We start from the raw sequence: 18594 nt of genomic DNA, 5'->3' as shown, positions 1-18594 counted from the left end.
ATTAAATAAAAATCTTAAAAACCACTGTTGCAGTTATTGTTACGGTCGACATCTTGGATTATATAAATGTTGCATATTTCGTTACACCCGCCATCTTGGTTGAGTACCATATCATTCTTACACTTTTCGTTAAGACCGCCATATTGGGTCCTATTAATGTTACAATTATCGTTATGGTCGCCATCTTTAAATTTAGACGCCATCTTGAAAATCTTTATTTATTATCCGATTTTAATGAAAAAAAAGTTCAAAATTCATCAAAAAATTAACTTAATAGAATTCTGTTTATATCGATTCCCGTCCTTGATTCGAAACCGGCGAGGGCAAAAAATATAAAATCAACAGATCCTTCCTCCACAGAAGCCACCTTCAGACTGACCTACCTCCACCAATAACAAGGTATTTACCATCAGCTGGTATGACGTCACCACACCTTTGACCTTGACCTTTGACCTTAACCTTGAAATTTGACCTTGACCTTGAAATTTGACCTTGACCTTGAAATTTAACCTTAACCTTGAAATTTGACCTCGACATTGATCTTTGACTTTGACCTTGATGTCCATCACGGATCAGTCATTTTATGTTCAGTACATGCTAGTGGTCATTGCCACCATCATGTTTTCGTCTGCTGGAGGTCACCATATTGTGTGTACTTGTCTTACCATCATGCAAATTCTATTCTAACATGCTACAGTGCAGTAATAATTTATTATTGCTGAGGTGCCCACCATCTTGAAATTTGACCGCCATGTTGAAATCATGTAATTATTTAGTTAGAAATGCGGGAAAAATTCCAATAGTCTCCGAAAAAATCAATTATTAATTTACAAATTGAATCGATGGATCCATGTCCACGGTTCGATTCTTGACCAGTGACAGTTGTAACTAATTATTAAATAAATTTTAAATTCTTTTTTCCGTTACCTTTCGCAGAGTTTATTAATCATAAGTCAATATACCTAACCAAAGAATTAATACAGTGACGATAAGCCTATCATGAAAGTCTAATTTTTGAATAATCTGAATAACCTATAAGCCGTTCATGTACAAAACCGCACATAAAGAACAATTGTCTTCAGTCCATGAGACCGAGTCATGTCATTATCAGACGTATAGGCTAGTCATTTCAGGACCACATGACCTTCGTCGTTAGCTAATTATATTCAATTAATCCATCGTGACATTTTTATACATTCTAAAGGAGCAAGTAACCTTGAAAAATATTTTAGTAACACCAAGAGGTGATAAACTAGTAAATATTCAATCACTACATTTTGTACTACGCGCAATCAACAAAAAGGAAGCACCATCAACGAAAAGACAGCACCACCAACGAAAAGGCAGCTCCACCAACGAAAAGGCAGCACATTTGGAAGCAACGACAACGAAAAGGCAGCACAGCCAACGAAAATACAGCACATTTGGAAGCACCGACAACGAAAAGACAGAAGCGACAACGAAAAGACAGAACATTTGGAAGCACCGACAACGAAAAGGCACCACATTTTGGAAGCACCGACCACGAAAAGTCAGCACCGCCAACGAAAAGGCAGCTCATTTGGAAGCACCGCTTTCGAAAAGACAGCACATTTGGAAGCACCGTCAACGAAAAGGCACGGACCGCAACACCGGGCCATGAACAATGTCAGTCATATAGTCCATGAACACAGTACACACAGAAAAACGAAATGTACACCCAGTACACACAGGAAAACGTAATTTACACACAGGAAAACGGAATATACACACAGTAAACACAGGAAAACGGAATGAACACACAGTACACACAGGAAAACGGAATGTACACACAGTAAACACAAGAAAACGGAATGTACACACAGTAAACACAAGAAAACGGAATGTACACACAGTACACACAGAAAACGGAACGTACACACAGTACACACAGGAAACGGTACGTACAAACAGTACACACAAGAAACGGAACGTACACACAGTACACACAGGAAACGGAACGTATACACACAGTACACACAGGAAACGGAACGTACACACAGTACACACAGGAAACGGAACGTACACACAGTACACACAGGAAACGGAACGTATACACACAGTACACACAGGAAACGGAACGTACACACAGTACACACAGGAAACTAAACGTACACACAGTACACACAGGAAACTAAACGTACACACAGTACACACAGGAAACGGAACGTATACACACAGTACACACATGAAACGGAACGTACACACAGTACACACAGGAAACGGAACGTATACACACAGTACACACAGGAAACGGAACGTACACACAGTACACACAGGAAACGGAACGTACACACAGTACACACAGGAAACTAAACGTACACACAGTACACACAGGAAACGGAACGTATACACACAGTACACACAGGAAACGGAACGTACACACAGTACACACAGGAAACGGAACGTACACACAGTACACACAGGAAACTAAACGTACACACAGTACACACAGGAAACGAAACGTATACTCAGTACACACAGGAAACGGAACGTACACACAGTACACACAGGAAACGAAACGTATACACAGTACACACAGGAAACGGAACGTACACACAGTACACACAGGAAACAGAACGTACACACAGTACACACAGGAAACGAAACGTACACACAGTACACACTGGAAACGTATACACACAGTACACACAGGAAACGGAATGATCACACATACAGTAGCGGAAACACACAGGCTTAGTTGGAAATCAGAATACAAGAAATAAAAACATTAATTTTTTACTTTCAATATTTAATTACTTCTCAACATTACACAAATACAAGTAAAAGAAGCCATTATTGTATGTAGCCTGCTTTCCTCAGTTCTTTGAGTATGAAGGATATTTCTTTGATGCACGAATAGTTTCCTTCACAAAGCGAGCCATGTAGAAGTCTTAGCCGGTCAACCATTATGTTTGGATCTTTCCATGATGTGTAATCAATCTCTTCTACCACCATCTTACTTGCTTGTTTATTATAAATACTGTCAATATCACAATCATCCCAGTGATCATAATAAGCATTATCAGATTTATTTATTATAACACGACGTTTCCAACGTTTCGGTCTCAGGACATCGCCACATTCTTCGATCTTGTCAGCTCTAGGTGCTTCATCACAGTCTATACCTTTGTCAACAGCCTCAGAGTCACTGTAACAATCACTGTAGAAGACATCCTCTTCACCCAGATTACCGTATGAATTCGCTATCGATGATGTCGAAGTGTCTTAATCGTCTTCATGCTTCCTTTTTAGGAGTCCATCATTTTTACAAAGAATGGAGGATCTACTGAATATAGGCTTGAATGTATTCTCACTTTTCACGGTGTTGATACTGCCATTAGTTTCAGTCTTCCCGAAGCCATTAGCATCCTTCAATTTATGTTCTTTCTCACGATCGGGTGAGCTAATACCATCACGCTCAGGACAAGGAAAATTATTGTCGTAATGCAGATCACTCTTCTTTAGTCTAGTGGATCCATCAGTGTCCTCTATGCCGTAAGTAGTCTTGACTTTACATGTTCTACCATGTCTTTTTAAGCTGTCAATTCGTGTTAACAACCTGCTACAACGATTACAGCTTAACATGTTGCGTAGTGGGTTTCTAGCACAATCATTCTTCCCATGACGTCTAGCATTCCTTCTCATGGCAAAATCCTTGCCACAGTAACTACAGAGGCTTCCTTCCGATTCAGCTGCAGATAACAAACCACGATCCATGGTAGCTTCTGTGACTAATGCCAGATGCAAACTAAGAGTTTTAAATTAGATCCAATACTTAAATAGAAATTTTTTCATATTTCATCAGCGAGAGTTAATTTATCTCATACAAAAGTACTTGCTGCAACTAGTTCTGCTTTTCAACAACTGATGACGTCACGTATTGCTTGCAGGTAAATAATATTTAGTTCTTTAATGCAGGATGCGGGATGCTCACTAACGATCGCAAAAGAAAGATGGCTTCGCTAGACTCCAAGGAAAAGGAAGTTCGTCTTGCATGTTGGTGCTCCACAGATGTCTCATGGCGTAATATTAATTTGACTGAGTAATGATATTTGTTAATTCCACCTGATAAAAATATTGCAAGTTTTGATTTAGTAGCAGAAATTATCGAATTAAATGTAACTCCAAATAAAATGACATGTCTCATTAAGAGTAAAACTCCTTCATGGAGAGATCGGTTTCTCAGAATAGTCAGATACACTTGAAGAAACCACAGGAATGATTGCAAGAACACGGGAAAAACCATCAAAATATTGATAAGAATAATCAGGAGCACACGGAGAAAAACCATCATAATATTGACAAGAATTATCGGGAGCACACGGAGAAAAACCATCATAATATTGACAAGAATTATCGGGAGCACACGGAGAAAACCGACATAATATTGACAAAAATTATCGGGAGCACACGGAGAAAACCACCACACATTTTCTTGGATATCATTAAATTTTAAAAAAAATTAAAAATAAAAATAAATTAATAAAAAATTTAAAACAAAAAAAATCTACAAAAAAATACACAAAATTCTGGCTTGTACTAAAACTCTATCTTTGCTCATCAATGATAGAGTTTTAGTACAAGCCAGAATTTTGTGTATTTTTTTTGTAGATTTTTTTTGTTTTAAATTTTTTATTAATTTATTTTTATTTTTAATTTTTTTTAAAATTTAATGATATCCAAGAAAATGTGTGGTGGTTTTCTCCGTGTGCTCCCGATAATTTTTGTCAATATTATGTCGGTTTTCTCCGTGTGCTCCCGATAATTCTTGTCAATATTATGATGGTTTTTCTCCGTGTGCTCCCGATAATTCTTGTCAATATTATGATGGTTTTTCTCCGTGTGCTCCTGATTATTCTTATCAATATTTTGATGGTTTTTCCCGTGTTCTTGCAATCATTCCTGTGGTTTCTTCAAGTGTATCTGACTATTCTGAGAAACCGATCTCTCCATGAAGGAGTTTTACTCTTAATGAGACATGTCATTTTATTTGGAGTTACATTTAATTCGATAATTTCTGCTACTAAATCAAAACTTGCAATATTTTTATCAGGTGGAATTAACAAATATCATTACTCAGTCAAATTAATATTACGCCATGAGACATCTGTGGAGCACCAACATGCAAGACGAACTTCCTTTTCCTTGGAGTCTAGCGAAGCCATCTTTCTTTTGCGATCGTTAGTGAGCATCCCGCATCCTGCATTAAAGAACTAAATATTATTTACCTGCAAGCAATACGTGACGTCATCAGTTGTTGAAAAGCAGAACTAGTTGCAGCAAGTACTTTTGTATGAGATAAATTAACTCTCGCTGATGAAATATGAAAAAATTTCTATTTAAGTATTGGATCTAATTTAAAACTCTTAGTTTGCATCTGGCATTAGTCACAGAAGCTACCATGGATCGTGGTTTGTTATCTGCAGCTGAATCGGAAGGAAGCCTCTGTAGTTACTGTGGCAAGGATTTTGCCATGAGAAGGAATGCTAGACGTCATGGGAAGAATGATTGTGCTAGAAACCCACTACGCAACATGTTAAGCTGTAATCGTTGTAGCAGGTTGTTAACACGAATTGACAGCTTAAAAAGACATGGTAGAACATGTAAAGTCAAGACTACTTACGGCATAGAGGACACTGATGGATCCACTAGACTAAAGAAGAGTGATCTGCATTACGACAATAATTTTCCTTGTCCTGAGCGTGATGGTATTAGCTCACCCGATCGTGAGAAAGAACATAAATTGAAGGATGCTAATGGCTTCGGGAAGACTGAAACTAATGGCAGTATCAACACCGTGAAAAGTGAGAATACATTCAAGCCTATATTCAGTAGATCCTCCATTCTTTGTAAAAATGATGGACTCCTAAAAAGGAAGCATGAAGACGATTAAGACACTTCGACATCATCGATAGCGAATTCATACGGTAATCTGGGTGAAGAGGATGTCTTCTACAGTGATTGTTACAGTGACTCTGAGGCTGTTGACAAAGGTATAGACTGTGATGAAGCACCTAGAGCTGACAAGATCGAAGAATGTGGCGATGTCCTGAGACCGAAACGTTGGAAACGTCGTGTTATAATAAATAAATCTGATAATGCTTATTATGATCACTGGGATGATTGTGATATTGACAGTATTTATAATAAACAAGCAAGTAAGATGGTGGTAGAAGAGATTGATTACACATCATGGAAAGATCCAAACATAATGGTTGACCGGCTAAGACTTCTACATGGCTCGCTTTGTGAAGGAAACTATTCGTGCATCAAAGAAATATCCTTCATACTCAAAGAACTGAGGAAAGCAGGCTACATACAATAATGGCTTCTTTTACTTGTATTTGTGTAATGTTGAGAAGTAATTAAATATTGAAAGTAAAAAATTAATGTTTTTATTTCTTGTATTCTGATTTCCAACTAAGCCTGTGTGTTTCCGCTACTGTATGTGTGATCATTCCGTTTCCTGTGTGTACTGTGTGTATACGTTTCCAGTGTGTACTGTGTGTACGTTTCGTTTCCTGTGTGTACTGTGTGTACGTTCTGTTTCCTGTGTGTACTGTGTGTACGTTCCGTTTCCTGTGTGTACTGTGTATACGTTTCGTTTCCTGTGTGTACTGTGTGTACGTTCCGTTTCCTGTGTGTACTGAGTATACGTTTCGTTTCCTGTGTGTACTGTGTGTACGTTTAGTTTCCTGTGTGTACTGTGTGTACGTTCCGTTTCCTGTGTGTACTGTGTGTACGTTCCGTTTCCTGTGTGTACTGTGTGTATACGTTCCGTTTCCTGTGTGTACTGTGTGTACGTTTAGTTTCCTGTGTGTACTGTGTGTACGTTCCGTTTCCTGTGTGTACTGTGTGTACGTTCCGTTTCCTGTGTGTACTGTGTGTATACGTTCCGTTTCCTGTGTGTACTGTGTGTACGTTCCGTTTCATGTGTGTACTGTGTGTATACGTTCCGTTTCCTGTGTGTACTGTGTGTACGTTTCGTTTCCTGTGTGTACTGTGTGTACGTTTAGTTTCCTGTGTGTACTGTGTGTACGTTCCGTTTCCTGTGTGTACTGTGTGTACGTTCCGTTTCCTGTGTGTACTGTGTGTATACGTTCCGTTTCCTGTGTGTACTGTGTGTACGTTTAGTTTCCTGTGTGTACTGTGTGTACGTTCCGTTTCCTGTGTGTACTGTGTGTACGTTCCGTTTCCTGTGTGTACTGTGTGTATACGTTCCGTTTCCTGTGTGTACTGTGTGTACGTTCCGTTTCATGTGTGTACTATGTGTATACGTTCCGTTTCCTGTGTGTACTGTGTGTACGTTTAGTTTCCTGTGTGTACTGTGTGTACGTTCCGTTTCCTGTGTGTACTGTGTGTACGTTCCGTTTCCTGTGTGTACTGTGTGTATACGTTCCGTTTCCTGTGTGTACTGTGTGTATGTTCCGTTTCCTGTGTGTACTGTGTGTACGTTCCGTTTCCTGTGTGTACTGTGTGTATACGTTCCGTTTCCTGTGTGTACTGTGTGTACGTTCCGTTTCTTGTGTGTACTGTGTGTACGTACCGTTTCCTGTGTGTACTGTGTGTACGTTCCGTTTTCTGTGTGTACTGTGTGTACATTCCGTTTTCTTGTGTTTACTGTGTGTACATTCCGTTTTCTTGTGTTTACTGTGTGTACATTCCGTTTTCCTGTGTGTACTGTGTGTTCATTCCGTTTTCCTGTGTGTACTGTGTGTATATTCCGTTTTCCTGTGTGTAAATTACGTTTTCCTGTGTGTACTGGGTGTACATTTCGTTTTTCTGTGTGTACTGTGTTCATGGACTATATGACTGACATTGTTCATGGCCCGGTGTTGCGGTCCGTGCCTTTTCGTTGACGGTGCTTCCAAATGTGCTGTCTTTTCGAAAGCGGTGCTTCCAAATGAGCTGCCTTTTCGTTGGCGGTGCTGACTTTTCGTGGTCGGTGCTTCCAAAATGTGGTGCCTTTTCGTTGTCGGTGCTTCCAAATGTTCTGTCTTTTCGTTGTCGCTGCTGTCTTTTCGTTGTCGGTGCTTCCAAATGTGCTGTATTTTCGTTGGCTGTGCTGCCTTTTCGTTGTCGTTGCTTCCAAATGTGCTGCCTTTTCGTTGGCGGAGCTGCCTTTTCGTTGGTGGTGCTGTCTTTTCGTTGATGGTGCTTCCTTTTTGTTGATTGCGCGTAGTACAAAATGTAGTGATTGAATATTTACTAGTTTATCACCTCTTGGTGTTACTAAAATATTTTTCAAGGTTACTTGCTCCTTTAGAATGTATAAAAATGTCACGATGGATTAATTGAATATAATTAGCTAACGACGAAGGTCATGTGGTCCTGAAATGACTAGCCTATACGTCTGATAATGACATGACTCGGTCTCATGGACTGAAGAAAATTGTTCTTTATGTGCGGTTTTGTACATGAACGGCTTATAGGTTATTCAGATTATTCAAAAATTAGACTTTCATGATAGGCTTATCGTCACTGTATTAATTCTTTGGTTAGGTATATTGACTTATGATTAATAAACTCTGCGAAAGGTAACGGAAAAAAGAATTTAAAATTTATTTAATAATTAGTTACAACTGTCACTGGTCAAGAATCGAACCGTGGACATGGATCCATCGATTCAATTTGTAAATTAATAATTGATTTTTTCGGAGACTATTGGAATTTTTCCCGCATTTCTAACTAAATAATTACATGATTTCAACATGGCGGTCAAATTTCAAGATGGTGGGCACCTCAGCAATAATAAATTATTACTGCACTGTAGCATGTTAGAATAGAATTTGCATGATGGTAAGACAAGTACACACAATATGGTGACCTCCAGCAGACGAAAACATGATGGTGGCAATGACCACTAGCATGTACTGAACATAAAATGACTGATCCGTGATGGACATCAAGGTCAAAGTCAAAGATCAATGTCGAGGTCAAATTTCAAGGTTAAGGTTAAATTTCAAGGTCAAGGTCAAATTTCAAGGTCAAGGTCAAATTTCAAGGTTAAGGTCAAAGGTCAAGGTCAAAGGTGTGGTGACGTCATACCAGCTGATGGTAAATACCTTGTTATTGGTGGAGGTAGGTCAGTCTGAAGGTGGCTTCTGTGGAGGAAGGATCTGTTGATTTTATATTTTTTGCCCTCGCCGGTTTCGAATCAAGGACGGGAATCGATATAAACAGAATTCTATTAAGTTAATTTTTTGATGAATTTTGAACTTTTTTTTCATTAAAATCGGATAATAAATAAAGATTTTCAAGATGGCGTCTAAATTTAAAGATGGCGACCATAACGATAATTGTAACATTAATAGGACCCAATATGGCGGTCTTAACGAAAAGTGTAAGAATGATATGGTACTCAACCAAGATGGCGGGTGTAACGAAATATGCAACATTTATATAATCCAAGATGTCGACCGTAACAATAACTGCAACAGTGGTTTTTAAGATTTTTATTTAATTCGATTATTTAATTTTTTTAATGATTTTTAAAAATTTTCCCGATTTTCTAACATAAAAAATTGCGGATTTTCAAGATGGCGACTGTAACGAAAATTGCAACGGTGACGTCACGATTCGAAGTTGGTGGAAATTACTAGAAATACAAAATGGCAAATGGATTAGCATGGATTAACATATGGATTAGCATAGATTGGCATACAGATTAGCATAGATTGGCATACAGGTTAGCATAGATTGGTATACGGATTAGCATAGATTGGCATACGGATTGGCATAGATTGACATGGATTAGCATAGATTGGCATGGATTAGGTTAGGTTAGCATAGATTAGCATATGGATTAGGTTAGGTTAGCATAGATTAGCATATGGATTAGCATAGATTGGCATGGATTAGGTTAGGTTAGCATAGATTAGCATATGGATTAGGTTAGGTTAGGTTAGGTTAGCATAGATTAGCATATGGATTAGGTTAGGTTAGGTTAGGTTAGGTTAGGTTAGGTTTGGGTAGGGTAGGTTAGGTTAGGTTAGGTTAGGTTTAGTTTAGTTTAGGTTAGGTTAGGTTAGGTTAGGTTAGCATAGATTAGCATATGGATTAGGTTAGGTAAGGTTAGTTTAGTTTAGTTTAGTTTAGGTTAGGTTAGGTTAGGTTAGGTTAGGTTAGGTTAGGTTAGGTTAGGTTTAGTTTAGTTTAGTTTAGTTTAGGTTAGGTTAGGTTAGGTTAGCATATGGATTAGGTTAGGTTAGGTTAGTTTAGTTTAGTTTAGTTTAGGTTAGGTTAGGTTAGGTTTGCATAGATTAGCATATGGATTAGGTTAGGTTAGGTTATGTTAGTTTAGTTTAGGTTAGGTTAGGTTAGGTTTGCATAGATTAGCATATGGATTAGGTTAGGTTAGGTTAGGTTAGGTTAGGTTAGGTTAGGTTAGCATAGATTAGCATATGGATTAGGTTAGGTGTGGTTAGTTTAGTTTAGTTTAGTTTAGTTTAGGTTAGGTTAGGTTAGCATAGATTAGCATATGGATTAGGTTAGGTGAGGTTAGTTTAGGTTAGGTTAGGTTAGGTTAGGCGTGCGAAGGAAGTACCTACGGGCTCCGACCAACAGCGCTTCTCTGCTGTGAAGTATTAGGAGATCAGTACTTGAGAGGAGGTAGTAATAAAAACTTGCCGGTGCCGTTGCGCGTCGTGGAAGTAGAGCGCGCCAAAACACACGGTTGCCTGGCCGTATGTATCCGGCGTTCATAACACGTGTAGAAGTAGGCTTATATTCGTTACCTCCTGGCTGTTTATTACCGCCTAATACTTTTCATAGCGAGACGTCCTGGCGAGCTGGTCTGTCCGTCCTCCTCCGTTCGTTCGTTACGTAACGGGACATTTTTTCTTGCGTACATGGCTGATGAACATAACGGGACACTTTTTCGTGCGTGCATGGTCGAAGGAAGTGACATAATCCAACATGGCTGATGAAGCGAAGCGTTAAGGTGGCTGGATCGGATCCCCGATCCCCCTCCCTCCTCCCCTGCCCCCATATGAACTATATATACCTACTACTCTTATAATTTACTTTTCTGGTTGATATAGTTGGTATTTGAGTAAAGTTTGGTGTGATTTATGTATGCTACGATCCCTCCTTCTCATATTTGTATCCATATGCTACGATCCCTGCTCCTCCTCATATTTGTATCCATATGCTATGGTCCCTCCTCCTTTTATTTGTATTCGTATGTAATGACTTAGCTTGTGTGTACCCTACTCATATTTGTATTCATATGTAATGACTCGACCAGAATGTCAGATCGCATTTTGTACATATCTTAAGTATTATACTTAGTTGGTTTTTAAGATTGAAGATGCTACATGGATTTATCCTGTGGCTGAGTAGAGATAGATTCTCATTTTTTTTTGTATGGAAGGATGTGAATTGTATTGTCTGTAAATGTGATTTGACTCAAAATTATTTACTGCAAGAAACATTAAAAGCATGAAAGAAAATACATAATTAAATGTTTAATTTAAAGAGTTTGTAAGCTGATGAATGTTGGGTACTGCGGGCTGAGGAATAGGAATGTATGTTACGGTTTGTAGATTTAAAACTGTCTTTTGACTGATGTTCATGTTGGATTGTTGGGTGGACCTAGTACATATTTAATATGGTGTAGTTAATGTTTGCATATGGTAAATATTTTAGGAATTATATTAAGTAGTATGATGATGGGCTGATACTTGATGGTATTAAATTTGGCTCCTTTGGAACAATGGCTAAAGAGGTGGTAATTAGTTATGCACGATTACGACTTTGACTGATATAATGGAATGGAATGCTACATAACATTATCTAAGTATTATGTTAGTAGGTTAGGTAGGAATGGTAACTATACGAAAAATACAGTGGATAATATTACACAAATATGCTTGCTAAGACTGTGATTTGAAATAGTATTAATGATTTATGGTTCCGCGTAGATATAGTGGGTGAGAGTTTTGAAATTAAATGAGGTGTGCAAAGTCCTATACAGATGTTAATACTTTAGAGGATATGAGGCATTTTTTTAATGATATATCAGGACAGTTGGAGAAGATGTATTTTATTTGTGTTTACCCTACAAAGAATCATCTCGTGATTGAATTGGTCAGGTTATGAATCTGCATCATCTAGATAGTTTCAAGAATTCTAGGATAGTAGAATGATTTGGAGTAGAAGAGAGAGAGACCCTATGTAAGCTGAGTCCTAAGCAAACTGTTGATGATGTGAAGAGTGTCGTAGTGGGGGGGTAGGGGTTGGCTTTATATGTAGGGATGTGGACGGAATTAGTAGCTTAGTTGTCATCCTGACTCCGAAGAGTGAACATCGCTTGGGAGCTCTCTTTCTTGTTTAACTACAAAGACATCTGGGGAGAGTATGGATCCTATCGCGAGTTCTTCGGAATCCTGCATGGAGCTAATGTCTCTATTGAAGCATCAGTGTCAGCACTGCAATATGCTGTTCTCAACGATCTCCAACATGAGACGTCATGAGAAGAGTTATTGTGCGAAGAATCCATCTCGCACTATGATTAGCTGTGATGAATGTTGGAAGAAGTTTACTCGCAACGGTGACTTGAAAAGACACTTGAAGTTATGTAAAGGTGCAGTTCGCTTGCGTGTAGAACAGCATGTGAACTTCACGACTCCTCAATTTAAACTAGAGGTACCCATGCGCACAGGCTCCAGCATTAACGGAGATCACTAGCAACAACCACCCGCATCGTCATCCTGTCATAAATCTAACACTGTGCTTGGTCAGTTACAGACAAATGATAATGGATTTTACTTGGCACAATCTGCATTTGGAGGAGTTCTGAAAGACTATTACTATCTAAATACTTTTAGTGAGGCAAAAGATATTTACACTTTTCTGACTGATATTGAGCAGAATATAATTCAAGAGATTATGGACGATACAGCATCACATGGGCCTTTAAAATATAACTTATGGTTGGATTGTCTATATGGTAAACCGGAGCCGCACGAGAATCAAGTGAGCAAGCGTGCTTTCAAGACATCGGCTTCTGAATTTATACTTCAAACGACGTAAAGCAGTCAGTTAAACAGAGTATTGAAAAACTCTGCAAGGAAGAAGAAGAATATATGGATAAAGGATCTGGTTGGACGCTGAATTTGGTGAACCGTCTGGAGCTGAGAATTAATCATTTCGACCCATTATGGATGTTTTACTTTATGTAAAAGTCTGTGTATATAATAAACTTTGTAAATAAAATATATGTTTCATGTATACTATGTTTTTATTTCCCTTTATTTATCCGGCTTACTTTATGGTGAAAATTATAAATATGATGAAATAATTTCTAAAAAAAATATGTTATTAAGATTAATGATATATATGCACACTTAAATATTGTTTACATGAGATACTGAGTTAGAATATACAGAAAATGTCAGTGGAAAGGAATGCATGTAAAGAAAACATAAGCGCAAATGAAAGCACTCAAAGTAATTGTAGTCGCAAATGAAAGCATGTTAAGAAAATGTAAGCGCAAATGGAAGAACTTAAAGAAAATGTAAGCGCAAATGAAAGCATGATAAGAAAACGTAAGATATGTAAGTCATTTTTAAGTAGAGTGCTACAGTGCACAAGTCTGCAGTATGACTTTGGTGTAAGTTTAATGGTAATAATAGATATATTTTTTTTTATCTTAGTATTTGGGATGATCACATGATGCTCAATACTAAAAGAACGAATAATTCATCTGCATACTCTAGCAGAGGATGAACGTTAGTATGATTATATAATCGAGTATGGTGGGTGCATACATGAGATGATAATACAATATGTTTATGGTCAAGATTAAAGTGGGTGATAACATAATCTAAGATGGCGGTGGTGGATATGTTATATGTCAAATGTGATGGCATACCTCAAGATAGCAGGAAGTTTAGGGTGTCTACAGTAATGTGAAATACGATGTCCAAGATGCCATAGGTTAAGATAGTGTTGGTGACGACGTATACGAAGGTGAAAATAAATGATATAACCCAATATAGTGGAAAGTTCAAGGTGCTATAGGTCAAGTGAAGACGATATAGTCCAAGATGTCGTTCGAAAGGATCTACAGTGATGACAAAACAGTATGTCTGCCTACAGAAGATGAAAAAAATATATAAATAATGATATAATCATAAAGAAAAGTATGGGTACTTGGTATCTTAACGACAACTGCAACATGTAGGAGTAGGGCACTAGATTACGAGATAGGCGTGATGTCATAATTCAAAATGATTGAAAGTTCTAAAGTCCAAGATGGTTCAAGTCAAGATGGAGCTGGTGATGATGACGTAGTCCAATATGATGTTCATGATGTCATAGGTTAAATGTGAGGATTGAAAAATCCAATGTGGCTGCCTTCAGAAGATAAAATTACTATGACTGTATAATGAAAATATCAACACATAGGAGTAGGGTGCTCGATTGTGGGGCGTTATTTGTGATTACATAATTAAAAATGGTTGAATCTAAGATGGTAGATTTCTAAATATCAGTTGGGGTCAAGGTCATACAATATGGCGGTGGTTATGGGACCGTAACGAAAAGTGTAATGCATGTAAATGGTATGATGACATCGTAACGAAAAGTACAACATAGGAGCGGGGCACTCGATTCTGTGGCGGTAGGTGTAATTTCATAATTAAAAATGGTTGGTGTTTCTATAAAACAAATTGGTGATTGTATAGTATTAATATTAAATCTTAAATCTGAATCCATAAGTCTTATCAGTGATGATGTAATAGAGACAGTATAAAACACTAGAAATCAGAATGGTGAATGGAAATGATGTAATCATCTATAGCGAACATAAATGATATAATACTATATGATTGCATAATAATAATGGAATGATAGAGCATGCGAAAATTGAATCCAAAATGGTGGTCGGAAATGATGGTGACCGGATATGACATAATCCAAGATGGGGGTGTGGTGATGTCATATATGGGTGGGTAGGTAAGGGGGATACCTAGCCACTATGCGGATATGGGAGGGTAGGTAAACAGGATACCAAGTCACTATCGGATTTGAGAGGATAGTTAGAATTTTTGAGGAATGGGGAAATATTGCAGGAAAATAGGAAATATATGGGGAAAAAGGGAAATTTTGAAGAGAAAACGGGAAATTTTGAGGAAATTTGGGGGAAAATCGGGGAATTTCCAGGAAATCGGTGATGACTTCAGGGGTCAAAGGTCATAACAGTGATGTCAGAGGTCAAAGGTCACGAATCAAAATCCTATGCCACCAGCCACTGTGCTCGGACCGGCATAACCTAACTACTAATGGGGTTTCCCTTATCTTTGAGGCCTTCTCTTTTCACTAGTGAATTTGTGAAAACCATTAGAAAATATGTGAATATTAAGGTGTTCTTTTTTGAAATCTGTGGATAGGCCTATGCCCTATTCATTGAGTTCTAGTGGTCATTTTCACTAATTAAATTAGTTGAAACTGCTTCATGAATCACTGAACAATCTGTGAACATTCACTAATTCAGTTTTAGAATGTAAGTAGAAATTTTCTGGTTACTTAAAAATTTATTTATTTTGGGTTCATTTGGACCCGAACACAATGAGTGTGTGTTAAATGTGAACACAGTAGCAGGGTTAAAAAAGTTTTTTATTATATTATAATTTTTTCCTTAGGTTAAAAATTAAAAAAAAATGGCAGACAAGATGATGGGCACCCTAATAATAAATTAATTCTGCACTCTAGTGGATAAAAATTAAACAAAAATGACGGCAGCACCCTCTAGCAGACTGAAACATTTTGTCGGGTCCAATATGGTGGCCTCCAGCAGACGAAAATAAGGTGGCCGTCATGACGTTTTACCGAATAATGTAACATCTGCCTTGGTATGAGTGGTGGGAGGACTGTCTGTGCTTCCGTGGAAGTAGGATCCATCGCCATTATTATGTTTTCCTCGCCGGGTTTGAACTGAAGACTACATGAAGATTTTTAATTAAAATTTATGACTTTTTACATATTTTTTTAATTTTCATTATATTTCGATAGTATTTATGGATAATCAATTGGCAGACCATTTTCAAGATAGCGAAAGTTTTTAAAATTAAACATTTATTACATTTTCTCTCTTAATTTTTAAAGTTTCCCTGATTTTTTGTATCAAAATTACTTATTTTCAAAATGGCTGACAATTTTCAAGATGGTGGTAGTTTTCAATATTAAAATTTTACTAATTTTCTTTATCAATTTTAAATTTTATTCTGATATTTCTGATGAAATGTATAGATTTTCAATATGGTGGCCGTAACGAAAATTGCAACATTAACGCCATAAACATCCAAGATGGCGGTTGTAACAAAAATTTCAACATTATAGGATCTATGATATTAGAAAGTTCTATAATTGAAGATGGTGGGGAAGGTCAAGGTCATAGATCAAGATCATCCAAGATGGCCGCTGTGACGTTAGAATTCAATATGGAGATTGGAATGAAATGGGCAACTGTGACGTCATCATGCAAGATGGCCACCGTGATGTCATCGGAGATGTAGGTTCCACGGAAGCAGAAGCTACCACCTCACCTCAAACCGGAACCAGCCACCGGGGCCCATTCATATACAGCTGTTAATGAAATTTGTTTACTGCATTAATTGTTTTCAATTTTGGTTGACTTGCGCAGAATTTTAAAAGTTGAAATTTGGTTTACTTGCACGGTTGTTTAAATTATATATAGAGAAACAAAATTATTGATGCTTTTTGTAGAACTACTCGGGGCATGTAAAAATTCTTAGTAAATAAATTAAATTACATGCATATTATGAATTTTCATTAAAACTAAAAAAAAATTTTTTTTTCCAGCTGACACAAAAATGGATATAGACGAGTTTAGAAAAAGAGGTATGTATCATTCCTACAAACATCTAAGTATGATAAATTTTAAATTTAACTAAATTATTTACTTATAATAGCTAAAGGTTATTTTAAGCACAAAAATATTTTATTTTAAAAAGTATATTTATTACTAACATTTTGAAGCTATTACTACCTGTTGCCAGCTGTGGTGGTTCAAGAAAAGAAATTTCTAGTCGTGAGTTAGAGTGGCCATTTGGGATTGTCTTCATAGAGCCATCTCCATCTGAGCAGTTATTTTGCAGAAAGTATTTATATACTTAACATTAAAATAAAATTTCCGAATGTTGAATTTATTGTTATAAGCCTATTGCTTGTGTGATGTTTAAAATATTTACTACAAAAGTTTTTTATATTACTTTGTTTGAATATCAAATTCATAAATTGTGTTTACAAGTAGAAAATTTCATCAATTTCGATGCTTATGTTAAGAGTTACATTGATTCCATTGTCGATTCCGATTCTTGATCATTGGTTGGAAAGATTTGTGCGCTTAAGATTAGTTACAGAGTATTTAATGTGCTGTTGACAGCTAAGGAAGTTATGTTACTGTCATTGGCAAAAATCTTCCGAAATTGAACCGAAATTGAATAGTATAGCTGGGTTCTAACAGATTAACAAGGTCATTTTACCCTTATATTCTGCAATAGGAACAGGCTGATAGCCCCAGCATATCATCTTGGCTATATGAATCGTAATTTGTTTTTCATGAATATCACTGGCATTAATTTACATTTTTTGTCCATGAAAGCTGCAAGAGTGGGTGGACTCTATGTATAAGCGTGAATCAGGCGTCGCTTTGCCCTTTCTTCTCTATCACAGTCTTTCGAGGCACTTGGTTCAGTCGAAGACCTCTAGATTTTTATGCGTTTTCAAATATTTCCTCGTGTTAATGGTGGTAGCGCTTTTACCACTACATGAGATATTCACGCAACAATTATTTCATTCAGCATAGTTCACGTCACACGGGTCTACATGAAAAAAACTTCCACTCTACACTCGCCACTGTACCGATTGTTGTCCGAGATTTAAAAAAATTAAGTTCTAACTATTATTAGGCCTACATAAAACATTAAAAAATAACTTCACCCACATATTACTACATAGTATCCAAAAATCACAACACTAACTGAAAAAAATATATATATATATTCCATAGACGCCTACCATATTTATGAAACACGCAACTTTGGAAATAGCAAGCACGCAACAGTAGGGGAGAGTGGGGCACTTTCAGCATGTTTGAATAAAAACTTTTTTTAAATTTATTTTTTGAGTTGACAAATATAATATAGTATTTTTTATCAATGTCATTATATTGCACAATAATGTAACAATTCTGTCAGTTCTAAACTTACCTAAAGATATGAATTCAGGCATTTGAAATCATCACTACACATTGCCATATCTGCCCCACCAGTGGGGTAGTTTCATTATTAGCATGGGGTAGATTAGCACCTAATTTATTTGAGTATGTGTTTACATAAATGGTCACCATTAGCAATGTTAAAAAAAGATACAAAATAAACATCCATCAGAAGTGTTTCCTTTCAATTTAGAGAACAACCAATGGCAGAAATGCAAAAGGAAAATGGAAAATGTCAGATGTGCGTGCAGTTACTTTTGAAATTGGCTTTGGTAGTTTAGTTGCCATGTCACAAATACACACTTCACTTTCATCTTGAACTGCAGGCC

General features: G+C 37.1%; 1 protein-coding gene across 1 annotated transcript in view; it reads left to right on the top strand.

Moving 5' to 3' along the window:
- Nucleotides 1-18594, top strand: part of LOC134531227 (histidine decarboxylase-like) — an 849422-nt gene that overhangs the window by 54878 nt on the left and 775950 nt on the right. The window contains exon 2 of the mRNA XM_063366899.1: nucleotides 16849-16887. Within this exon, the coding sequence (XP_063222969.1) occupies nucleotides 16860-16887 (28 nt within the window). The 5' untranslated portion in view covers nucleotides 16849-16859. The remainder of the gene's footprint in view (nucleotides 1-16848; nucleotides 16888-18594) is intronic.

Source organism: Bacillus rossius, chromosome 3, assembly GCF_032445375.1.
Source record: "Bacillus rossius redtenbacheri isolate Brsri chromosome 3, Brsri_v3, whole genome shotgun sequence".
In the NCBI taxonomy this organism is placed as follows: domain Eukaryota; kingdom Metazoa; phylum Arthropoda; class Insecta; order Phasmatodea; family Bacillidae; genus Bacillus; species Bacillus rossius.
The sequence above is the reverse complement of the archived record's forward strand: the minus strand, read 5'-3'. Positions and strand labels throughout refer to the sequence as shown.